The sequence below is a fragment of the Branchiostoma floridae genome, chromosome 11 (assembly GCF_000003815.2).
Source record: "Branchiostoma floridae strain S238N-H82 chromosome 11, Bfl_VNyyK, whole genome shotgun sequence".
Taxonomy (NCBI): domain Eukaryota; kingdom Metazoa; phylum Chordata; class Leptocardii; order Amphioxiformes; family Branchiostomatidae; genus Branchiostoma; species Branchiostoma floridae.
Window position 1 is genome coordinate 14423293 of NC_049989.1, and position 26851 is coordinate 14450143.

Sequence of the window (26851 nt, forward strand, 5' to 3'; positions counted from 1 at the left end):
CCCAGATCTTGCACTTGGCTATCGGTAGCTTAAATTGTTCAAGTCTTGTAGCACGGCTCTAGCCAGCTCGAATTTTTTTTCCGTCAGCCAATTCCAGTCGTCGTGAAAACCGCGAAAACTTATTTTCCCATGACACTACAAAGTAGTAAATGTGGCTTTTACGGCCGTGGACGGCGTCCCCAACTCGCCTGTAGCTTCCACCAAGGATTTTGTTCGTCAAGGTTGACGGAATGCTTTTAAAATTTTTCCGTCAGACACAGCGAATTTCCGTCAATTGACGGAAAAACGAACGCTGGCTAGAGCCCTGTCTTGTACCTTGCCTCATTTCAAATACTGTAACAGCACTACATAAGGTCAAAATTACAGACCAGTACTTAAGCAGCGTTTGGAAGATTAAAAGCAAAACCAAATCTTCTGACCATTATTCCTTTCTTTTATGTTGTAGCAGGAAAGCATTTTGGCATACCTTGTTACCAAATCACTCATCACAGTTGTAATGTTTTCTAACGGCTCGCTCTAAGGTTTCTTGCTAGCACTTTGCTCTAATGTTTTTTGCTAACATGCCCCTTAGCTACCTACATTGCAGCTTTTATGATAAAGCTTTCTACGAATGTATTACAATGCACCAGAATCGTTCAAAATTCTGACCAAATACACTATTCAAAGATTATTAAAGACTTGCAAATACCTATGTTCACAATTTGATATAGCATCTAAGCCCTCACAGCCAAGGTTAAGATGTTTAAATATGCAATGAGCTTACCAACAACAAAAGTCAGGTTCATAGAATGAACGACGCTGTTGGTTGCCAGGGAATTAGTCTCTTAACAGTTTGTGCAACAATTTTTCATTGACTTTGTAACAATTTGTACAACTAAGGGGCACTGGTCTGTACATGTACAATGTACATTCAACAACAAGCAATATCTAAGGGGCACTAGTCTGTGCATGTATATCAACAACAAGCAATCCTGGATGACATAAAAGACTGAACACAAGTACATGTACATCATATTTTGTATACTTATACAATGTACATGTATACACAAAATGTCTTCAACAATTTCTCATTCAAATCTTAGCTAACACCTTACCTTCCAACGTCCTCTTCCTCTTCCTCACTCATTTTCTTGAGAATGAAACCTTACAGATTCTGAGACAACTCGAAACTGCTCTCTAAGTGTTTAGATTCTCTGAATTTGACCCTGATCAGTCTACTGTAAGCAGTTCTGCTCCATGGCTTGCGACAAGATGGGTTACCGCTTTTCCTAAACAGCAACACGTAGGTCTAACTTTACTTGTCAAATGAGTTCTTGTATGTTTTGAGTCTGTTAGAAGTGACCGAACGCCTGAACACCACTTCCAGCCAATACCCGCACCTCTACAGCACAGAGACTGCCAGCCTGACTCCCTACAGACTTTACCACCCAGGGTTTATTGTTGAACAGATTGTAAAATGAATAGTCTGGCTAACCAGGTCTGAAGGTTACATAGTAACGGAGGTACATGTACATAGAGCCCACACAACGGGCTGTCACTACGACTCAAATCTACTATTGATCACCCTTTGACTAACTGTCTTCCTTGTTTAATACTTGTAAAAGGGAAATTGACCCTTGGATAAACCCTATATATTTTGAATGACAAAAATGTGATGTAAAGAATTTTCATCCGGAATACTCAAGGTACAAAAAATTGCTAGGTTACATGTGTAAGATCATAATTGAGATATATGGCTTTCAATATCTCGTATGCTTTTGTTTGAAGGCGTCAAGGGTATGATTCATGCTGTTGCTGAAGTCACATGACAGTTGCTAAGCAACGCAAACAAGCCATACAGCAGTCGGCTGTCAGAGTGAATAGACAGGGATGGGAGAATGAACGGTCGGGTCAATACGCCGGGTAAACACGACGCAGCGCCGTTTACCTTTGGATTAGGTGATTAGCGACCATGTTTTCGCTGATAGAGATCAAAGGTCAAATACTGGACAGGTGCAATTTTGGTTTAGACAGAAAATTTGCGACTTGGATTTTTCCTGTTGTTTATGTGGGAGTGATAGGGGACCATATTTCATAATAAATTTACTGAGTTTTAATACCCCTAGTGCACACTCATTTATAACAATTGAAGGCATTTATCATTATTGAATGTGGAAATTTGGGGCAATACATGAACATATATTGGTGTCAATTTCAAGAAAAGAAGTATTGTCCAATAATGCCACGAGTTATTGGAGTAGAAATATTAGCTACCACTATAAATATTTCAGATTAGAATTTATAGGAGAAATACAAGACCACGAATGAGTGTGTTGTCGCTTAAGTTCGTATACTCAAACCTATGCAAGTGACCACCTATACATAAGAACCACCTGGCCAAAGTGACCACAAGTGACCATCTGTACATACGGACCACCTGGACAACATGACCACTTTTTGGTGGTCCCACAGATAATATTTACCATTGACACAAGCATTAAGAATCCTGTCTATAGTGGCCACATGTCTACAATATTAGACCAGATTTTAACAATACCCTAAGTGGTCTTCATGCACCGGACAGTGAATTTTAGATGATGAACAGTGTTTAAAATCAAATCTCAAACTGAGATAAACCTTTGATTTTCATGTGCCATTCAAGTGCTTACCATGTTTTCCCAGTATTAGAGCAGTCCTCTGCCTATAGTCTAAAGGTGCAAACATTTAGATTGATGGATAGCGCACCCCCCCCCCCCTTGAGTCAATATTGAACACACTATTTGGCCACTGTTGTTATGGTTGTAGCAGTGCTTTATCAGTCACCTTAATATGACCTCTGACCTCCAGTTGATAGCAAACCTCATACAGTTGGTAGAACCAACAAATAGCAGCTATATTGTACAGTCTAATTATACATACCAGATCATTAATATTGTAAGTCAAATGCTTTGTAGCTAAATGTTGACCTCAACCAGCAGTTGCAATGATTGTTAAGTAGTCAATGTCTTTAACGGGAGGTGCCCCAAAACGGTACGCTTTTTCTTGCGCTCAAACTCATGGCGCTCTATCGCTAGTTGCCTGAGAGTGGTCAAATTTTGATGACTGAATTTTTTACTCATAGATTTGAACAACATACTTGAATAAGAAATGCATTCATGTGGTTCATGAACCTTTCGCGCTGCGTGTTACAAGCGGCAAACACTGAGAGACAATTTTGTGTATGTAACCTTCCAATTTTGTGCTACGCTGAACAGTGTGCCTAACTCGGTACGCTTTTTTTTATATTTTGCTCTCTTCAGAAGTAAGTGGTGAATTTAAGTACACAGAAAAAAATTAATAGTATGATATTTTAGCTTTCTTTTGACAGTAAAATCGTGACTGTATGTACTTCTTGTCTCACATGAGGAAGGCTGTACCTAGAACCATCCAGCTGATGTTTTACGGGCAATGGGCTGAATGCACTGATTGTGAATGCCCGACTAAAAAAAACATTACGAAAAAACGACACCGCCAACATCAACAAAACTCAGTCTGATAATATGAAAATATCATCTACATCTCTCTGTCAAGTCTTATTTTCATTGACAGCACGAATCATTTGTTACAGTCAAATAAATCTTTGGAGCGTTCTCTAGTCTGCCACCTTCACGGCCACACTCCCTTGGGAGTACAATGGTGGCAGTCGCTTCCATTTGGTTGCTTTTCTACTCAACAAACATTTGAAGACCCATATTCGTAGTATTTTATGGAGCTTTATTTATGCGTATCATGGCAGTTGTATGACTGCTTGGATGAGTTCGTATAGTTAGCGACACGAGCCGCCAATACGCAGAGGCCGGTGACCGAAGTGATTCAGCACTGTCAACATTACTGTTAGAATTCTGTTTTTTTTTAAACATGAAGTAAATATGTTAAGGTATACTTGGAATGCAAATTAAAGCTGTGTGCATGGACTTGGTTTATTTACCTTTGTAATCAGCATAGTCAGTGGCAACAAACACGGTGTACTTAATATGGATAATAAGATCAGCAAAAAATCCGTACCGTCTTACGACGGGGACCGTCTTAGGGCGGTCCCCGTTAATACTTCCTCATTCCACTAGTAGTTTGACCTCATTGTGACTGCCAACCTGAAATTTGAGAGATTTCTCAGCTAATTTCATAGATGAAAAACAAATTTTTTATACTTAATCATAGTTAATGTGTTTTGTTGCTCTTTCAATCATACTTTTCCATTTCGAATTTGCATGATAGAAAAGAGTTACAAAAATGTAATACAGGTTGCAGCAGCTGTAATCTAGTGGAATTGGGGCCTTATAAAAGTTTTATAATTGTGTATGATCATGATTTGACTTATTTCACATTTTAGATGTTTTAATTTACTACAGATGAGTACTACTGGGGGTACAAATGCATGCACTTATGAACCAGTGTTACCTTTTCTCTGCAGGAGTTATGGGTGGTTCCACAACCTCTACTTCTTCTATCTTCACTTCCTTCACTTCTACTGGTTCAGGTTCTGGTTCTGGTTCAGGTTCTGGTTCAGGTTCAGGTTCTAGCTCTTCTTCTTCCATAGTAGGTGGTTCTTCAACCTGGGTGGGAAGCACCAGAAGAAGATGAATTTATTCAACATTATTCCAATGTAACGTTAACATTAACTAATATTTTGCTGTGCTTTGAATTTGCAGTTGAATCAAGTTTGTAATGTAGTAGTTAACATTTATGCTTAGTAGTATCGTTAGTTGAAGCTTTATCTGTGCAGTAACTTAAAACCGTTGCATTGAAAAACAAGATATTAAGGATATCAAGTCGACAGAGGTTAGTTTAAATCGTAATATTTTCACAATATCGCAGTTTGAAACCACTGTCCCTAGCCATGACCTAAATACCGTTTTTAAAAACGACGGAAATACATGTAGGTTACCCCGTAGATAAAGGTGAACTAGCGTTACATATTGTTAACACAGTATTTACTGTGTCATGAATTCAGAGTTGAGAGGTGGTCACTGAAAGAATGCAAAAATAAAACCACAGCAAAAGTTTCAAGATTGACAATATCTTTAAAGACTTTATGTGTTCTATTTGTCTTATCTAAGATCTATTCACTTAACCATACCTCAGGGGGAGGGTCCTCTACAACTGGCTCAGGTGAGGGTGTGGGGGCTGGGGGTTCTTCTTCCACCAGGGGCGGGGCGACTTCTGCTGGGGGTTCTTCCACCTCAGGGGTTGGGGACGGTGGTGGAGGGGTGGGGGCCTTTTCCACAGGGGGAGGGGATGGGGGTGGTGTTGGCTCTTTTTCTGGCTCTGGAGGTGGTGTGGGCTCTCTTGGAGGGGGTGTAGGTTCTCTCAGAGGGGGTGTGGGTTCCCTTGGAGGGGGTGTGGGTTCCCTCGGAGGGGGTGTAGGTTCCCTCGGAGGGGGTGTGGGCTCTCGTGGAGGGGGTGTTGGCTCCCTTGGAGGGGTGGGAGGTGGCGAAGGTGGCTGTAAAACAAAGAAATTCATGTTAGTGTAGCCTTCAAACAAAGAACATTGTTGGCCAGGGATACATGTACTTTCAATTTAATACAGAATTCCATCAAGTTATCAATTATGGTAAATTTGTATGGCACTTAGACATGTCTCTCTTCAACATCAATATGGACAAATTTAAACATACATGTACATGTATTTTGTTCATGAATGACACAATTGTCTACAGGCACTTAATAAACAAGGTAAATGTAAACACTTCAATACACATTGTACCTACCGATACCTCAACTCACAAGTCACTATCAAACCTGCAATATTACCCAAAATATATCTTTAAAAAAAGGAGTTTTCTAATAGATTTTCTGACAACCATCAACACAAAGCTCTCTTCAGCTCTAAGCCAGGATTGTGTTTGCTCTGCCAAGAACCGTTTCATGGCCCGTTTGCATTGAAAAGGAAATGTTTGTTATCAAAGATACCATACCCATCTGGCACCATGTTGTTTCTTTACTAACTGGTTCAATTTTCAACTCAGGGGGTCTATTTGGGAGATGACACACTGTCGCTTTGATAAAGAGGCTTGTGTAGTCAGTCACTTAATACTACAAATAGTGACTGTCTTAATCACGAATTGTTTATCTTGGTGAAAGAAAATGTTTGATACGTTTGTTCGTTAGGTTTTGAGACAAATGATACTTTGTAACCATTATCATCATGTGATTGCCCATGTAAACATGTTACCAGAGAGACTTTTCTCAATAAGGTGGCTATGTAAGTATAGATCTTTTTCACGGACTTTTGAAAATCCGCCACATCACGCGTGTGCGCCATGTTGGATGATAACCTGGCGGAATAGAGCACAGGATGGCCATGTGCCAGAGACCAACTTTCAGTCCTCCAAAAGAGCATGTACTGTTGTTAGATAGAAACGGAAATTCTTAGGAACGTGCAGTCAGCATAGCAAACATTCAACCTGTTTCTGAATAAAATCCTTCCCTCCAATGACGGGTCCACCACACGCAATACACAGCCGTGTGGAGAATCATGAGCAGCTTTATCGTTCAAATTATTATAGCCATTCCAACGTTCGAACACGAGTATGACATCACATGAAAAAGATCTATTGAATTATCTGGCAACATTTTACAGAAGTGTACAGAACTAAGTTAAAAGCTGAGAAGAATCATCATCATCATCAGTCACTGGGTTCTGCATCTATAGTCTGAGAAGAATACTATCAATTTAAATCTTGTTACATAGCAGATTCCCCTACAATCTGTCTATAGGAAAGACAAACAAAAAGTCCACACACACATAAATATTAACTCTTGAGTCAAAGTCATCCCGTTCCTATTTCCATTGACAATTTGACAGGACAGCGTAACGTTACTTCTTCTACAAACAAATATTCCCACACAACTACAAATAATACGATATAAAAAAAGTTTTGTAATACTTCTAGCGGTGAAACACATTAGAAAAGCGAGTAGAAACAGTCTCCTGGCTACCGCGAATCAAACCCGGGCCCGCAAGCTTACAAACCCAATACCATGACGTTACAACAATTGCCTTCATCAATAAACGCTAGACATCCAAGTACGCAGTAAGCTATGCAAGCTATAAACCATTACTCAAGCAACTGAATGAGCTTCATAAATGGACAGACATTTCAGTCACTGAAGAAAGACAATTAACAAATGTGTCCACAGTTGCTTGAGTAATTGTTATCTTGCATAACAATTGTCTACATCTTTTCATGATCGCCGGACAGACGACATCTGAATTAATTCAAAAGATAAATGTCTTGAAACTAAAAGCATCAAGGCTATGACATTACTGCATGTAATACTTTGTATGTGCAATGGCGTGGCTAGTTTCATTTATCTTGCAATGTTATGATAGTTACCAGACAAACGGACTACACAGTAAAGAAAGAGCATTATTTACCTCATACACCTTGAAGTTAAGATTGACAATGATCTTCCTAACGGATGCATCTTCTGCGACATGTTTTCCGCTTTTTCCGGGCGACATTCTCTTCTTTCTCATGTCTGTCCGTCTACTTTTCCGAGACGCGCATAAATTCCTCGCTGCTATCGAGCCAGCCATCTCTATAAAGATTTCTAACCTTTTCAAGAGCTCTTGGTTAAAGTCAGTTTGGCTCGGTTGTTTAGTAACGATGAATTAATAACTACGAAACAACAATGGTGCCCTACTTCAGAGTGATCCTAAAAAAAGCCTGGAGCATTCACTTAGGGAATTCACACCAAACATTAATCTTTTGTCCTTCACACCATAGAGAGATATCATCTCTTCACAATTACACCAAGAGCCTTTTGACAGAAGTAGGTTTGGTCCACTGGTATGGCAACGATGCTATAATAGTTACAGTTGAACAATGCCGACCAAGTTTTGAGTAAGCCTCGACCAAGTACTTATGTCCCACCAACACAATTCACTCCAGACTAGTACTTCAGAACATAAAATTTTGAATGGACGCCACTCTCGAAAGGAAACACAATAACCCTCGTAAACTCTAATGCCAACCAGTGTGCGTCCGGCAACCATGTAAACAAACGTTGGCACACGACCTCGTCAATAATTGAAAACTTTGGGGATTAGGGGATTTGAACAGAGGATAAAAAAGAATTTGCCTTTGTGTTTCACACCAATATATCATATAGTATCCCATTGTTTGGTTGGATGGCATTATGGTCCTTCATGTGATCGATAATCTAGAATAACAGTTCATCAAATCATGCCATTAGTTATAATGCATGATAGGACAGAGGTGGCATAGAGGTAAAATATCTTGTTACTCATCATTCTGACCAGCACCATTAAATCTAATCAATTCAGATAATTTTTTGTTATCACAACACTTTCAGGAAAAGAGAGCGACAAGGATTGTATGCCAGGTAACTACCTAACTTCACAAGGTGAAGACTTTCCTGTTTTTTTTTAAATCTTCTCAGAATCTTTCCCTTTGAATCTCTATGTATATTTGATGATAATACTAATAATGACAAACAAGTGTTTCAATATTTCAGGCCTGACCAGACTAGGTCAGTTTGACCTGAATAAGATAACCTTTTCACCTATGCTTTGGGGTGTTTCAGTGTTTTCAAACTTGTTGGTTTATTTGTATGTAAAGACCATATGTTTCAATTTTCAAAGGATTTTAGGTGGTAAGGATTGTCAGATCAAACCACCTTAAGATGTGATTCACCAAATTTGTACAGTTAGACTGGACCGTAAGGTTTGATCCATTCACACTAGGAAGGACTGCTTTTCTTTTCCATAAGTGTAGTGGGTTCTTTAACAATTGCTCGGGGTATGTCTTTCCTCAAACACGGGACCTCTAGCTTTACATCACATCCATGAGGATGCCCCTAACCAAAGCAAAGATATTCATTTTCACCTGAGTCAAGTAAGGAAATGTCTAGTAAATGTTACAAGCCTTTCCAAAGAGTGGGGCCTTGCAAACCCAGAACCTTAAGTCAACGAGACTACCTTCTTACCACCATTTGAATTTGATGTGCTGAATTATTTGTGAACTATGAAAGTCTGACCTTTGGTTGTTCCTCCTCCTGTTTCTCCTCCTCATCCCAGGCAAGTTCTGGCTCTTCAGGGGGTTCAGGGGTTGGGGAGGGGGGCGGTGGCTCTGGCTCCTTCATCTGCACTGACACCTCTGTATACAAGATGAAAAGCAACCGTTACTATTGTTACCATATGAAACATGCCGTACATTTACTGGGGGTAAGATAAAATTGTGAGATTGACACATGACTGTAATGGTGGAAAGGTGATGTGTCAGACTTATGAGTGTTTTACCCATTGATTTCGTTTAGCCATAGGTAAAAAGAGAGATAAGAGTGATAAAAAAAAAGTGCTCAAATTCATGATCTCTGCAAGAAACCCTTACGAAAAACGACTTAAGGAAGAGGATTCATCTTTCACCTTTGGCAGAAGAAAACAACAAACCTTTCTGTTCCTTTTTTTCTGCTGCAGCATGGATAGACAAGACAGAATTTTCTTAACTCTCAAATCAGTCAATGAACTCAAGACCACACCAATTTCCTTTCATGGTCCTCAGATTTTTTAAAGTGAAAATATAGCAAATGGACAGGGCATACTATTAACCTAGGCTTTGGTTTTATCCTGTTTTTCCAGTTAGAAATTCTATTTTTGTTCTTCTGAAATCCGAGAACCAACAAATGAAATTAGTGAGGCCTGATTATAAGACAGTACATTAAACAAAAAATGTCCCTGGTCTAATACAAGAACTAGGAATCGGGTTAACATTAAATAGGATGAGGAGAAAAAAATGAAGCCAGCACAAAAAGACTAAAACCATGATGTACGTAATCTTTACCAATCTGCTCCTGCCAGTCTCCATCCTCCTCCTCCTCCTCCTCTACAGGTATCTCCTCCTCCTGCTCCGGAGGTGGGGATGGAGGGGGAGACATCTCCACTGTGCTGGGCTCCCCGCTGCCGGCTTTGGCCGACACATTTGATGGAGTTCTGACAATCCTAGGAGAAAGTGTAAAGCCGATCAGATTTTGCTCTTCTACAACTGTTTGTCTTTAGTCTGAAATCTTCTTCATAGTATCACAATTATGCATTTTTACAACAACATACACTGGCGGATCCAGAAATTTGTTAAGGGGGGGGCGCGCACCATGACGCGGCCGAAGGCCGCGGCCGCGCAGCGCAAGCTGCGCGGGGGGAGAGCACGAGAGGGGGTTTCCCCCCTCTCGTTGGGGGCGTATGGGGGGCCTCCCCCAGAAAATTTATAAGAAATAGAGGCTCTCTGGTGCATTTTAGAGCCATATCTGAGCAAATTTGAGAAGCAAACTAACACTAACTTTTTGTCATGTCTGTGGCTGTCTAGTTCACTTCAGGGACATCTTTTACTATTTTTAGCAACTACCACTGAGGACAAACCTAACGAAGGCTAGTTCCTCCTTCTTAATATTCATAAATGACGCCACGCTACACAAACAATATCGCAAAATTATTTGTACCTGGCTGCCGATTTGCCTTTCTCCGCGAAGCGGCTCGCGCTCCTATAAAATCGCAGAGAAATCTCGTGGGATCTGAGTGGCTTGCCGGAGACGATTTTGAAAGTGTCTTACACATTTGAAAATGCATATATTTCGGACTCTTTTTGCTTCTGCGGTGGTACTTGATGACGATTATTATATAAATCGGGGGGAAATGACAACAAAAACGTCAGCACGGTCACCGCGGCGACTGATCAGAACTGGAGTGGGGAGGGGGGTGTCGGCGCACAACGCCGATTTTCCCAAGGCGGGTTGCGTCTCTCCAAGTCCTTGGTCTCTCTAAGCCGATGACGGACGATAGAAATCATCAGTTCATCAAAAATAACTAACTTCCGCTGATTTTCTGGAGATCTTACAAAATTTCCACGCTCTTTCTATATTTTTGAGCGCCGATTTTGGCTTACAGCGACCCACCAGTTTCTTGGGGAGAAATTGATGCGGCCGCGCCCCGGGCCTTTACCGTAAGTTTACGTGACTCGAAAGACCCACTAGTAATTTCTCTAAATAATTACCAGAAAATCTTCTTTCAAATTAGTTTTATAACGTTGTCAATATTCTTGGCGTAACTTCCGAAGACCTCTAGTAGCCTTGGTTTATCTTGCCATTTTTTTTTTTTTTTGCCAGCTGAAGGGGGAGGCGCGCGCCCGGCGCGCCTCCCCCTGGATCCGCGCATGGCATATCATTTTAAGAAACATTATGGAGCATATGCAAATAAATGTGCAAAAACATCATATTAAGTTCTTTAAAAGTATTATAAATGGTGCTCTGTTCAATTCACATATCTAAAGGGGCAACTTCAGTTTTGGATACAGAAGCCACAATGATACAGCACCCCATATTGGCCATCCAAGGTATAACATATAATCTTCTTTCCCATGGGAAATGCACATGCCAAGATGTACTGTGATAAAAACGCCCTCTATTGACCAGGTTCTGCACTACAGTTGTTGGGATCGTAATCATTGCATTATGAAGGATGTCCTACATTTGGAGCTCCACCTAGGGGAATATGTAGGTACTGCACCCACCTGACTGGCGTCCTTATTCTTTGCGGAGGGGGTGGTGTTCGGGGCGGAGATTGTGGGGGGCGATCGTGAAGCCACGCTCTCTTGGAGATGTCAAAGAACTGTGGTGTTTCGCCTCTTCTTACCTAGTACATGTATAGGCAAATTATATACAACTGATATAACCTTCATCGGCAGGCTAGAGTAACCAATATCCGTTGTCATTAAAAACAGGGTATTTAGGGCAATCAAGTTGATGTACAGTGTTTTCAAACTGTTAGAATTTTGAAAATATTGCAATTTGAAACCACTATTTATCAACTTGATTTGCCTTAATACCCTGTTCTAAAAACAATGGCTATAGGTTACCTCACAGATAAAGGTCAACTAGCATTGAATTGTGACATTCAGGTCTGGCTTAAAATTCACCCACGAAAAACTTTTAAACTTAAAGTAATCAGTTACCTACCTCATTATCTTTAAGTGGACTGTGACTCTGAAATGGCAAAAAAAACAACCTGTTAGAAATGACAAAACAATAGATAGCAAACATATATCATACAATATACACACTATAATTTTGCCACACAAAAGTAGATAAAGATTTTGTAACTCAACCCATCTAGAAGTAAACAAGGTAACCATAACAACAACTCAATTACAGACATCTGCTCTTTTAAGAACTGCCATTTGACATAAAACAGATATCTGGAACAGACCAACTGCAAACAGGACACCAAAATAAAGTATTGTAATTTCAAGCAAAAGTTTAAGTCAAATTAGACTGGTAACTGTTCTACATGTAGTTGCTGATCAAATTTTATTATGCACAATTTGCCAATGTGTATTTCCACCAGGTCTTTTAGTTGCCATGCAATTTCGATTTAAAAATCTTAGTTAAAATGATTGCCTCTTTCCCCCACTGTGATTTAGAGTCTATTCCAATTCACCACTCTGGCATTTGTTGCCATAGTTTACAATTAAATCTAAACTTTGTAACCATCTGTAAATATATTTCATGATTTCCAAACATTAGAAATTCGTTTATACTTTCTAAACATTTCCCCATTTTCATGGAATGTTTGAAATATTCATGGCACCAATTCATGGCACCACATAACATTATACAATCATGTAATTCTTCCTACAGCATGACACAATATTCAAAATATTTCACATTAACAAAGATGTTTTTAGTGTGCTTATGTACAGCACTTGTAGTATATGTCGAACAGGTAAAATCTATTGAGTCCATTGGGTTGCCCCCCACTACCTAATCACTATCCAGAGGGCATTAGTGTGTAAACACTCAATCATCATCCAATTAATAACACCCTATTAGGTATAATGCTGCCTGCATGCTGATTGGTTCCCTATTAGTAGAGCAATACATTCAGTACAGCTGGCATTCCTTTGCAGGTAGGGTTACTGGGTGCGTAATTTAGATTTACTACTAGGCAGCAAAGGCATTTCATGAAGTATTATCAGTGCTATATTGGAACAGGACACTCAGAATAAGTATCCTGACTAAAATTGCACTCCCAACCATTGGGAGGGTAATTTAGACATACTAGGCACCAAAGGCATTTCATGAAGTACTGTAAATGCAGAAATGTTCGCGGTAGATTAATGTTCACCACGAACTTAAAAGTATAAAATCACCGCAAACATTTTCTATTATGGTATTAGACTACAGTCTATGGTTTTACCGCGAAATTAAAACCACTGCGAAAAGTCGTTTTTCCCGCTACCGCGAAATAAAATCCCAGCAAACTTAAATGCATTTACAGTATTATCAGTGCTGTATTAGAACAGGACACCCAGCATAAGGACAATGACTAAAATTGCACTCCCAACCATTGGGTGGGTAATTTAGACATACTAGGCACCAAAGGCATTTCATGAAGTATTATCAGTGAGTGACTAGTGCTGTATTGCAACAAGACAACCAGAATAATTATAAGTAGATGTACATGTATAGCAACTTAAGTTGCCATCCCAACCAGGCCCCATACAACTTTCTCACATGGCAGCCATGATAGATAGAAGACGAGGTCTTTATTAAAGGCAACCAGACAAAACTAATTCTTAGAATCAGCTCCCATTTAGTTTTCCTCCAAACCACACAAATCTTCACAATATAAGATCAAATGATAAATATATTATAACTAATGTTATGCACCGAAAGATGTAGCAATTTAGAGTAGCGTAGACTGGTTTCATAGTCCCTTAAGAGTGCAAAATAAAACAGAATAATGCAAATATTTGACGGACATGCAGCCATTCTTTTATTGGTTGATTTTCTAATTTCCATGCTATCATTGGTTGAACTGCTAATTATGGTGGACAGTCAGTCTTTTGTTTTTCTCATTTAACTTGTTTTAGATCTATATGATTGTATCATGGCCGCTGCATGAGAAAGGTGTATTGTGCCTGACAGCAAGAGATTGTGTGCCACAGGCTAGACAATAAGTAGCCATGATTAGTGCCAATTACTGAGAAGACCCAGGTGAACAGGTTATGTAGAACAATGGACACCTGTGGAGACTGTAGGGGTATGGGAATACAAGTGGGGTAAAAATGGCTGTTAGAAATAAATCATAGATAGTGGGTTCACCGTTTAGAAAATGTGTACTGGGGAAGTATAGAACCAAAACGTTTAATTTTGATTGGATATACTGTACTGAGTATACAAATGTGGGCAATATTAGTATGACATTTATGCCGTACATCACACAATATGAGGGAATAAATGATACATTAATCTAAAAATGTATTCTTCAAATGGCGCCGCGCACTACCATAATTCCCTTGTCTACTACAATCTTAAATCAATTTTTTTTATTCCAGATTTACTTTTTTAAGGCAAATCATTATCAAAAAGTTCAGAGGAGCATGCCATATGATTTTTTGGCAACAGAGAAAAGTGAAACTTGTTTGAAACCATTTATTGTTGACAATATTAGGTGTGACAAATTGTTTACAAACTCCTTTATTCCAGCAATTATAATCAGTGACGCTTTTGTGCATTCAGTAAGGTGTCAACTGATCAACCTTTCTTTTTTTCAAATTCAATGGTAAAAGGCCATTTAACAATCATTTTCAATTTGAAAAGTTATCTACTCACCCAAATTTTCAACTGTCTATTTTATTTGTACTTGTGTCATTTGTGTATTCGTAATAGCTGGACATTGCTTTGTGCCTAGTAACCAAGGCAGTCACCTAGCAACCAAAACAAAACAGGTTGTATGTTACATTAACAACATAACAAGCCTAAAATCAAAGCCTTTGATGTACCTGTTTTTAACACAACTGTCATTTAATAATGATATAGTTAAAAACTGAGAATAAGCTTGTTTGGAAACAGTCCCTTATACAAAGATGATGCACTGATTTGAACAGAGCAATACATTATTTTTTTTTGCTCACCCTTTGCTGCTCAAGTATAATTATGAAGCACATGTACAAGTACAATACTGTTTGAGTTTGAATTTGCTGTTTTGTCTAATATGTACTACAAACGTTTGCAGCAAATGAAGTTCAAAAAATAGCTTTGACTTCTTTTATGTTTGTTCTAAACACTTAAGGTTTGGCCTAGAAAAGTAAAGGTCTTTCTAGAACATCAAGTTACCTCACACTAAACATGAGATTACCTATGTTTCTCCCTGGATGTTTTTACTGTACATGTGTTAACAATAGTGTAAAAACAACTTGGTGACACTAGCGGCCACATGTCAATGCACTGACCCTACAATCACAGACATAATAGAAAAGTCGCCGTAACTTCAATGGACAACAGTTCACATAAATATTATTCTTACAGCAAAGACGGGGCTTAGTTGTTGGATAATATTACTAAGGATGGAATGTAGGGACTATTATGGGTTGGATTAGGAAGGTATTGAGGAAGGGTTGTCAGAAAAATGTCAACGCAGATTATTTTCATAGATAACTAACCTGGCATTATAAGTCTATTGTCATTTGGTGGCTAACTTCTTTGGCTGACCTTTCTTAGGGGCGGACGGTGTTCTCTGCCAACTGGGCAATTTTTTGCCTACTAGTATATGCATCCAAGTTTAATTGGCCACAGCGGCTTCCAGGGTTGGACAAGTCCAATAGCACAATTGTCATGGGCAAGTGAAAGTGCCAATCTGGCAAGCGCCTGTCCTACCCCACTTGTCCAATCGGGCAAGAAAGATTTTTCCATGTGATTTTGATATACTTGTTACTTTTCAAAGTTATGGCCTCAAACATTGGTCAACAAAGAAAAAGAGAGGCAATTTTAAAAGAATTACATAGCTGGAAGTGAAAATGCATAAGACAAAAGTGATTTAAATTTGGTTGGGGCAAGTAAATTTTTTATGTACTTGCCCAATAGGACAAGTGAATTTTAGAAAACTTGTCCAATTCTGTCTCCTACTGTTGTATATTGTACTGTCCCCACCCAGCTAACCTCTAACCCCACCCACTACTTTACACACCTACTGGGTGCAAAAGATTACGCCGGTGGAAGAGAGCCTGGTCAGTCCACAGTAGACTGGATGTCATATTAATAGATACTCATATGCATGTTCATGAATTTGTCTCTTTCTCCTTCATGACACTGGGGAATAGTGTCTTAAGAAAAATGCACATTGTTGGGAATTATTTGATAGCCAAACAAGAGATGACTGACAAGGGATCATTACAAAGGATGAAATAGAACACAAATAAAGTAACTAAAAATTTGTAATTATAGAAATACACTAAGATTACAAATCCAATAATCTTATTTCCAGCCAAAAATGTAATCATGGTGGGTTTAAGACAAGAAGATTCATGAATCCAAAGATAGGAGTTTTGATAGAGGATAGACTTAATCTTGTAGTAGTCTACAAATCACAAATACAATACGCCATCATTGATCTACTTAATAGATGATCACGACATCTTTAAATAATTGGGATCTGACAACACCCAATTCATTATGTATTTGGCACACATATGAATTATAAAAGACTACTATAGCTGTCATCACAATATCCCATATCCACCCTGCTCGTAATTATTACCACCGCCGAGCGACAAGCAGACAATGTATGAAGTAGACCGTATTTATCGTCATTGTGCGTAAGTAAACGGTCGCCAAGGGAAAGAACGTCACTCTAATTCTAACGCAAAGGTCAGGGTATGGGACTTGTTGACAAGGCACTCTAAATTCCCATGGTCTCTCTGACTTCCAAGGCGAGGACTCTACCTAGAACAAACTTAACTCATGACCTGCTATCAAAATGTTTAATCTAAGGTATAAAAGAAAAGCGCTGGTGTACGTGATCGGAAAAAAGGGGTATACTCCTGGTGACAAGCACCTTTGTTTCGTTGGTAAAATATTGTGTTTAATCTGACTGAAGGCAAATGCCAAATTCCATGCTCTGGACACAATGCACAAAACTGTACATTCATTGCACTAAGCAAGAGTGTAGTCTGTGTAGGACGGGCCTAAGAAGCGTGATTAAATCAGGCTAGCAAGAGTGGTGTGAAGCTAAAGAAGACTGCCTGGCGTTCAAAAACATGTCTCAATTAAATGTATGTGTCACATACTAGAGTTTGGGATTCAGGACAATTGCAGACTGTACTAGGACAATTTGGAATCAGAGTCTCTAACATGCATTGGCATAATACCGGCAGTAAGACTTATACCGGCCGATCAAAAATGATGGAATTTAAAGAGATCTACACATGCAACAATAGTTATTTCTGAGGTGTGCACACTTCAGACATCTAGGTGTCCAATACATCATTTACAAAGCATCGATAACAATGCATTCGAAGACAACAAGGCCAAAAGTTTTCAGTATCTTTTTCGGGGTAGGCAGCTCGTCGTGGGACGAACACACTGTCACATTCATTGCCAGATTTGTAGATCATAATTACACATGCTCACGGCACAAGACGAACATGATTCAACAAAAATCTTGAATTTCTGTTGGTGACCTACAACTCATGTAAAAGTGTGAAGAACCGTTGCATAATAGCCCGGATCTACGACTGAATGGGCAAAATTGAACGTACGCAGCCATTTTCCCGCCATTTTTATATGTACGCTAGCAGTGAAGTGTTACATCATAGCGGTTGTGACGGACAGAAGTTAAATGAAAATTCTTGACAGTATACGTCCGTTTTCTCATGACATTTTGTATGCTCATGCAGGTTTATGTTTTATGCATTTACTAACAGAAAAGGAAGGAACATCAGAGGATGTATAAAGGTACATAGCGACAGTTAATTGTGCCGTGATTCTTCCGGCCGGTATTTTTACCCCCTCCCAACCACGCGCCCGTTCGCCGTGTAATTCCGCGGCGTGTTACAATTACAATATTGTGCTTTTAGCAGGACAAGAGTGGCAGAAAAGTTGCACAGAAGAAGTGGCAAGGGTAACCTATAACAGCAACATGTAACTGGAGAAAATGATGCGTTGACAATTTGTCAAATCAGTATGGCTAGAGAAATCGTCGTAAACGTACCGGTATTATGCCAATGCATGTTACTACAACAAAGTGGAATCGTGATCTGTCCAAGGATAATCTGCAGAACTAGAATCTATTCTAATTTGCAACTGGGATATGTTCTACCACTAGTAGGACAATCTGCTATTCTACTTAATACTACAAATTGGATTACCCTAACCTAAACCCTAACCAAATCCTAGTAGAATAATGGATTGTTCCAAACCAGATCTCAATTCAAATCTATGTATAAGAGGCTATGATTCCAATCTGTTAAAGGACGAACCTCTACAAAGACATATTTGCACATGTTGTCAAAGCCTTGAAACCCTTGGACACCAGCTAGTGAGAGATGTCACACTATCATATATACTGAATTTTATTGATAATCGAGGGTGACACTTCATTACTCTTAAAGTCATAATAAGTGTAAAGGGGATGCCAAGTTGACAAATTACCAATGTCTCTTTCAGACACTTGAAAGTTGAATATCTGTCAGCACATGTCTAAAATGCATGAAGTAAAATAAATGTTTCATACATGTAGGTCAACACAAGAAGACAAATATGACAGAAATATTATGAGTCATAAGATTGTCAAGCCTTTTCAATAGCATCAGAATGATTTATCTGCAAGAATTTGTTGAGGACAATTGGGATTGAGATAATGAAGCTGTTACGATGGCCTAATTGAAACTGGACTGTCCCTTTTAAGATGTGCAATGGGTTCCTTACTAGTAACAATGCCGAAGGTTTGTATCTGTATCCGTAGCCTAAGTATAACCACCCTCAGCTGTAGGCTTAACACACCAGCTTCGCAGGCACGCTGCGCTGCAACAGCTGGTTATATTACACTGAACGACCTGTCACACCAAACCTTTACCTGTCTAGCTGTATTTAAAGCTATGCCTGTACTGTACTTGTTAAAGCTATGCCTGTACTGTACTTGTTAAAGCTATGCCTGTACTGTACTTGTTAAAGCTATGCCTGTACTGTACTTGTTAAAGCTATGCCTGTACTGTACTTGTTAAAGCTATGCCTGTACTGTACTTGTTAAAGCTATGCCTGTACTGTACTTGGTGGTAACCTTGGCTCACTCACGACACAGAACCAAGCCTTTGAATACATTGACCCTCCAGAGGACAGTGCATACAAATCAGTCCTTAACACAGTCCTTTAAGGTGATTACCTTTTACCCGATCCCCTCTAACTTTCTCTAACACCTGTAATTCTTAAAGAAAGGGTGGGATTCTCCTGTTAAGGGTCAGGACCAAACAATGGACTTGTGCGAAAGACGTGCTAAACGACACAATTTAAGTCAACAATGTGGCTTGTCACAATAGTCTTCTTGCCTTTCAACATTGCTTTTTGGGACTCAGCTTTGCTGAAAGCTTCTTTTCAGAATTTCACGGTATTGCTGGCACTAATGCTTCACTTAAGGACAGGATAGGCCGATGGTTGAAAGACGGGAGATTCAAGTGGATGAACAGGTATGGCAAAACAAAAACAAAGTGCACACCTGGATACCGCATGCACTAGCGACAAAATACATGTAAGACTGGTTCAAGCAAAACACTTTGAAACATACGCTATTCCACAAATGAAGAGATAAGGTGTCCAAGTTTTCCCTTATAAATTTTCAGTTTCACATAAATATAGTGTTGTAAAACTTTAAACTTTAGAATTGTATCTTGTCCAATTTCTACTACTTTCTGATGCTTCAACTTGCAATACTGCCAAATCATCACCCAAATGCTAGGTGACATTATTTATCTATGAGAGAAATGATTTTGCCTGCCTTCTTCTTGGGTTTATAAGATTTAAAGTTACTTTCTTATATCTCCATAAGAAATATATACAACGTTCTTAGATAACAATATATTCTTGAAACAAACCAAAACATCATACCCGTCTGGCAGAGCGCGGTCTCTCGTAACTGACATATCTGTCGAACGGTATCGTAGGAATCAGTCCCGTGGAAGATGTCGGACGCCAGTCTCCGCTCCACGTGACATTAGGTCTCCCGCGTACCAACCCCTGAGCAGTCCTCGGCCGTGCGAGTTTGCGAAAGTTTCTGTCTATTCGTACCTCTTCATAACCTCTCTCTACTTGTGTAAAACTTTTCTGCAAGTCAGCCGCTTTTCTTCGTACTGTCGCACTCCGAGCTCTTTTGCTTTTCACCTGAGGTGGACCGGACATAAACGACTTCACGCTGTACAGCGAATAAGCACTTCTCGGGCGAGACTCCCGTAAGAACTGGTAGGTATCCCCGCCACTGTCTCGTGAACGTGCGCTTCCGCCTCTACCATCCTGTACTCTCCTTACAGTTGCGCTCTTCACTCTTTCTTGCTGGTCCTTTCTCGGAGTCGAGATCCGTAGTCTATTCTCGGAAGATGTGTCAGTATGATGTTTGGCGTAGTCCACATCTGATAGGAACTTCTGGCTAAAATCATCCTTGCCTTTCTTATAGCCGTGGGACAACCACGGCAAGTTTGGGTCCAACATTATAGCAGCTGTGTTTCAAATGCTTCAAAATTGATCTGGACACAGATAAAATTTGAGAAATCTAAAAGTTGTCATTCTTTTTAGTAGAACAGATTCAACACTACGAGATTTCACCAAATCTAAATGTGTTTGTATATTCGCTACAAAATTAGAAGTACCGTTGACACGAATCTCAGAATACTACGATTTGAATCCAAGGAAAACGTCAACATTTTGGAGAAGCCTCTTCAGTAGGCCTTGAAGTCGAGTCCCGCCATCTTGAAAGTTCTTGAGGCCATGAGGACAACTTACGGTTACTAAGAGTTTCTTTCCTCCTTCGCTCTGTATCTGTCCGAGTCCAAACCTTGGGGGGAATTCTCTGGACACAACAGTGGCGATAAATCTTCTGCGCAATTCAGATTAATTCACTACCTCTTCCTCGGGCGAAAAGAGCCTTTTCAGGGCACTCGATATGCGATTTTCCGCTCGAGCGAGCAACACAGTTTCAAAACTCCTTTCTGGGTCACTTCAGTCTTCACGGCTTCTCGCTTGTCTTGAGACGGGCGACGACAGACGGCAGCACCTTGTAGCAGCCATAATCCCACACTTGATAAGACTTTGGCATTCTTTAATATAGAAATCCTGACTCAGCCCCGTTCTTTTGACAACAGTAACACTTCTCATTGAAAGCTGACCCCAAATATGACCCAAGGAAGGAAGTCTATTCCAAAATCATCAAAGGGGAGTAACAATTTATTTTTAGCATATTATATCAAGAATATGAGCAATAACTGTCACAAAAGTATATGTTACAGATAATTATATTGTATACAAAAACCTTTATAGATCCGAAAATGAACAAAAGATGTCACAATCACCGTATAAGATCTGTAAGTTCTAGACGTGTCCTGTGAGTAAAATGGTATCGTCCAAAACGCACGTCACCATATTTGGGCAAGTGTTTGTTGCCTGGTTACCCCAGACGCCACCAAACCGCCCACCTGTTGCCTCACCTGGCTGAATGACGTGCCGTCGTCTTAACTTCTCTCTTTTGTGTTCTTGTGTTGTTTTTTCGTCTTACAGACTGGTATCTATCTAATATTCGGTCAACGTATTTTTCAGGTGGATAATTTGAAGGAAATATTCTTGTAAACCGATTTTCATGTCCTTACGAAAAGACCAAATGCACATGCTTTGTACAAGTTCTGTTGGCAAAATAAGGCAAAGAACACATGTTGACGCACGCTACTTTCAAAGTTTTGACAACTTCGAAGGAATTTCGCGCGTCACTGTTCGTTTTGACAACTTTTGAGGGAGGCGCCTTTCAAAATACGGTTGCTAGGTGGCGCATACATGTGTCTGGGCGTCTGTGGTGTTACCTAAACAACGGAGTAAAAGCGCTAACTGTTAAGACATAGATTTTGAATAATATCTCTTGATCTTTAATTTCAAGATTGTTGTTGGCTATATTTTCTTCATACATCCTTCGTATAAACCCATTATTTGTACTGCTAACGCAAACGCTTTGACAAACACACCTCAGTTTTAATCAAAAGTTTAAACTACACGCTAAGAAGGATAAAAATTCCTTCGGTACATTTTATTTGACTTATAGCGCTGACACAACAAGAGCTAACACATCTGACCATGCGCCGGTAACATTAACTTGTACCCACCCGCAGGATCGGCGTCAGTACCTGTTTGAATAGTGTCACATTTATGGGTTGGGCTAACGTTTCCTGTCAATCAGAGTGTCTGGGTGTGGATATTAGAAGTACACATGACTCTCGCATATTGTCACAGACATAATACCCCTGTTGCACAGCACGAAAATCGATCGGCTGACTTGTGTGTGATCTCATAGGTCACAGAACTCCGTCATAATGATATAAAAGGGTTGATTTCAGGTGAAGGGTGACGATCTGTCGATTTTAGAATTTTGTAACTTCTGCCGATCAACATTCATAAATCATAAATTTCAGTTTGATCCACTGATTTTAAGTCCAGGAATCGAAGATAAAATTTCTGACCGCTTTTTAAGGGAATATCTGTATACTACATGTACCATAATTTGCGGAGAGGACAGAAGAGACTCTGGACTATGCAACAAACTTTAACATGAGAACAAAAGACATGTCAGTGACACAGAAATGGGATGACTTCAAAGGCAAAATGAAGCACACAATGAACAAGACTCGGGAGCTATGATACGGCTGAATACCAGGCTAACCTATACAGACTCTGATCGGGATATCTACCGATAGAATCGCCAATTCTGCAAATTCAGCCGTGTTATAGAAGAAGGCCATTTGCAAATCCATGCCCGTAGGCTAATTGCACGTACATGGTATAAACATAGGAAATCAATGAACAGTGTCTACTCGATCGAATACTAGTATTGGCTATTTCTAAACAGGTTGGGATTGACTTCTTTTTTGGAAGCAGAGGAAGACGATCAAAAGCCCCACTTTTTTCTACAGTTTGTGGGTTCTGCGCTTTCAAGAGAAAAGTGTCTTTTTTATTTCTGTTTGTCTGTGAACGTGTCGAGAGGACAGAAGAGACTCGGGAGCTATAATACGACTGGATATCAGGCTAATACAGTGAAGAAGTAACTTCGTTTTTCTTGCTTCTATGTAACTCATAATCACATAGCTGGTCGTTTTGTCTTTCAAATAACATTGGTAGGTTAAGCTGAAATTTGAACCCCCCGAACTTTCATAAACTCTCAGCACACACTCAAGCGCTCTTCTAATGCTAGAATTGCACAGAGCCGTTAGCTCAAAATAACACTTATGACATTATTCTCGTTACGCTTTTTGACCTATTATTGACCCTCGAGCTCGCTTTGCAGTGTATATTCGGTATATCAGCAATGCCACAAAACCCTACACGTGTCGCACTAAACTGAAATACCTGATCAACTAGTATACAAATCCAAAATGGTATTACCGCATGTTGTAAATACAATACTTTGAATTGATGCACATCTGTACGAATTATAATCATTAGAGTTGGTTCATTAATGGGGCTATATAATGCTGAAGCATTTTGTTTCTTGTTTCGCAGAACCGATAACCACCTACTCTATAGGCTATAGGTGGACCACGCTGGTTCTGTACGCAAGTCACATGTACAAGCGACTGCTTAAGTCCGGACTGTTAAGTTTAATCCACTCACACTTGATGGTTTCCTACTCTTTTCGACAAGTGTGATGGGTTCTTTAACGTGCTCGCAAACAAGGGACTTCCTGCTTTGCGTCCAATTTGAGAGAACCCTCCTAGCCGAAGCTAGATACTCATTTTCACTTGGGTCAAATGAGGAAATAGATGTTCCCAATGGCACAACATCGTAGCCTGCGTAGGGTTTCAAACCAAGAACCCTTAGATTCTAAGTCAACATATTATGTGCATGTCCCAAGAACACGACATCAGGGCCTGCTAGTGAATTGAAACCGATAAACTTTAGATTCTAATTCAAGAATCCTAACCGGAAGACTAATTTGTTTAGCTTCCACCAGGCCTTCCTACGGGGGTATGGGGATCGTAGATTCGGCAAAACGTGGGGAAAATGGCCATGCTAAGGTTCGTATTTTCCCTCCGACCAAACTCTCTGGTGGCAAAACTTGCCTGGCAAATTTTCTCTCTATAATAGCCAGTGTAGTCAGTCTGGTAGAGATAGTTTGTTTATCAGCGTATAAAATGTTGATACTTACGTCTTCATCTGCAGCCTCCCGCTCATCTTCAGAATACCCTTCTCTTCCGAGCTCACCCTCCTCCCCTTGGAGTTCGTTCTTTTTCCAGTCAAAATCATTATCGTATGACCGAGATGTCGTCGACTCATTTTCTATACCGTCGTCTGCATTTTGGACAAGGTTTGCCAAATGTAGATCAGGGGAAGACGATGTTTTCGGCGATTGCTTCTGTGGTGAGGCTTTGTTGTTCGGACAGGAACACCCGTCTTTTGTACAGAGGAGTTCTCCGTCTATTTCTTGTGGATGCTGTGGTGGATGCTGCTTGGACGTGTCGTCCTCGCCCAACGGTAGCTCATCAACGACTGATTGTCTTTCTACTTCGACGACATCATTTTTTCCTACTTCTTCTATGATTTTAGTTTGGTTCTCATCTTGCCCTCCGACATTTTCCTCATAGCACTACACGAAAACTTGAATATCCGGTCGTTTTTGGGGTTGCATATGTCCCGTGAAACCTGGTGTATCCGGGGCATGTGCAGTCATATCCTGTTATGACAAGCGCGGGTCCTGCATATTACCGCTTATGCCTGCACATCCGGTAATTAGACATGTATGGGGATATGCGGCCCCTGCTCACGTCTCGTGTCTTGAGTAATGCCAAACAAGAGACCATCTTGTGTGTGAATTGATAGACGTACTGATGCTTTGTCATAAGAATAGGTTTGAGTAAGATTGGTAAAGGACACCCGCTTTACATAAAAGTACTCTCCAAGCGGATGTGTATTGACTTGTCTGGCATTTTCAGTCAACAAAACTCACAAACGCCTGATATAAACGAATGCATTCTTTTACAAGAACAAAGAAAGGCCTACGCACGAATGGCGCGTATCATCGTTTTCCAATGAATTGTTACCTAGAACGAACACTAAAAATAACTTTGAGGGCGTTGTATACCAGCGTTTGGTATTATCATATTCTTAAGCTTCGGTTTTACGTTTTTAGCTAATCAACTAATTTTACTTTTTTTTTAAGCTTTTGACACAAAAGAAAACATGGCTTACCCACGCTCAATTTTAATATTCGTTTTTTTTTTTTGCTGCGGCTGTTTGTTGCCTAGATTGAACTACACGAAATGGACATTCTAAGTAAAATCTAACACGTTTGATGATAACATTCTCCACCATTCTATGGTGGGGTAGTCATTTTACGCCCTAAGCTTATCAATGAAACGGCCGCTTCAGTCTAAAGACCAATGTTTTGCTTTTGAAACAAAAGAAAACATGGCGTATATGATATACCCACGCTCGCATTGGAAGCCTTTCATCGTTTTTATCCTTGTGGATAATGCTTGTTTTGCACACAATATGTTTGTTACCAGACTGATGTATGAACCGCCCCACTACCAGCTGGCTGAACTACACGAAATGGACATCTAAGTAACAACACGTTTGATGATAACATTCTCCACCATTCTATGGTGGGGTAGTCATTTTACGCCCTAAGCTTATCAATGAAACGGCCGCTTCAGTCTAAAGACCAATGTTTTGCTTTTGAAACAAAAGAAAACATGGCGTATATGATATACCCACGCTCGCATTGGAAGCCTTCATTCGTTTTTATCCTTGTGGATAATGCTTGTTGCAACAACAATATGTTTGTTACCAGACTGATGTATGAAATCATTAACATTTACAGTAACACATTTTCACCTAGTTCCTTGTGGGTATTGATTGACTGTGAACTGGCCAGGTGACAAAAGCTGAATTTAGCTACAGTGGACGTCCCGACCTATTGTGTCTGTATGCAAATACTCATCAGAACTAGCCAATTGTATTTCACACAGCATGTAGGTGTTTGAAAATAAGGACCAATAAACACACATGTCAACATTTTGAAATTTTACAGTTGGCATTTCAGAGACTTCTTTCTGTGAGGTTGCACTTTTACGCAACGGATCCCGATAGCTGGATATCTGCATGCACGGCAGACAACGTCAGTGAACACTGAGGGATTTAGAATGATACGACCTCGAGAGTAAACAACATCTTGCCGCGTGGAATTTGAACTGCCTACGCTGGAAGGATTGGATTCTGCTTTGAGTTTTAAACAACTGTAATTTTATAGCTAGTATCCGGCCTTACGCGCGGGCAGGCGCTGTAGAGTACGGTGGGGTACGACTGACATGCCCGGTTGTGATTTTGCGGACGGTTTGAGACTACGTCACACGTCGCTATGTAGGGCTGGCTTAAAAGTTGCTGCCGGAGGCCGTGGTTGGCTCGGGTGATTTCTGCTTCGGCCCCGTGGACAGTGGAGGCTGCCCACCCGTGTCGCGATGGATCAATGGTTACCACAAATCTTCACGTTCACGTTTAGAAAGTTTGCCGCAGCTGTGCTCCTGACTAACAAAAGTCTGTGCAGAAGACGGGTGGACAACAGAATGTATGATAGCGGGAATGCAGAACTTCACAAGACGTAAAAGGAGCATCATTCCTAGCACATAATATATGGAGGAAATCGTCAGGACAGTCTACTGTCCCGAAATACTTTGAAAAAATAAAGAAAATTCATTCACCATTCAGAAAGAATAAAAGCAAAATAAACACACTACAGGGAGGGGGATCCTAGGTAGGGCAGGGTAGTAAAACAAAGCTGCTTTCAATGACAAAGGGTGCT

The 26851-nt window shown here is 40.1% G+C and overlaps 1 protein-coding gene across 1 annotated transcript in view; it reads right to left on the reverse strand.

The window, feature by feature from the left end:
* LOC118426625 (formin-like protein 7) overlaps positions 1-21203 on the reverse strand; it is a 29932-nt gene extending 8729 nt beyond the window's left edge. Inside the window, exons 1-7 of the mRNA XM_035836133.1 lie at positions 19912-21203; positions 11989-12015; positions 11544-11665; positions 9825-9982; positions 9022-9140; positions 5096-5458; positions 4417-4571 (exon numbers count right to left, since the gene is read on the reverse strand). Of these exons, the coding sequence (XP_035692026.1) occupies positions 4417-4571; positions 5096-5458; positions 9022-9140; positions 9825-9982; positions 11544-11665; positions 11989-12015; positions 19912-20508 (1541 nt within the window). The 5' untranslated portion in view covers positions 20509-21203. The remainder of the gene's footprint in view (positions 1-4416; positions 4572-5095; positions 5459-9021; positions 9141-9824; positions 9983-11543; positions 11666-11988; positions 12016-19911) is intronic.
* Positions 21204-26851: the final 5648 nt, after the last annotated feature.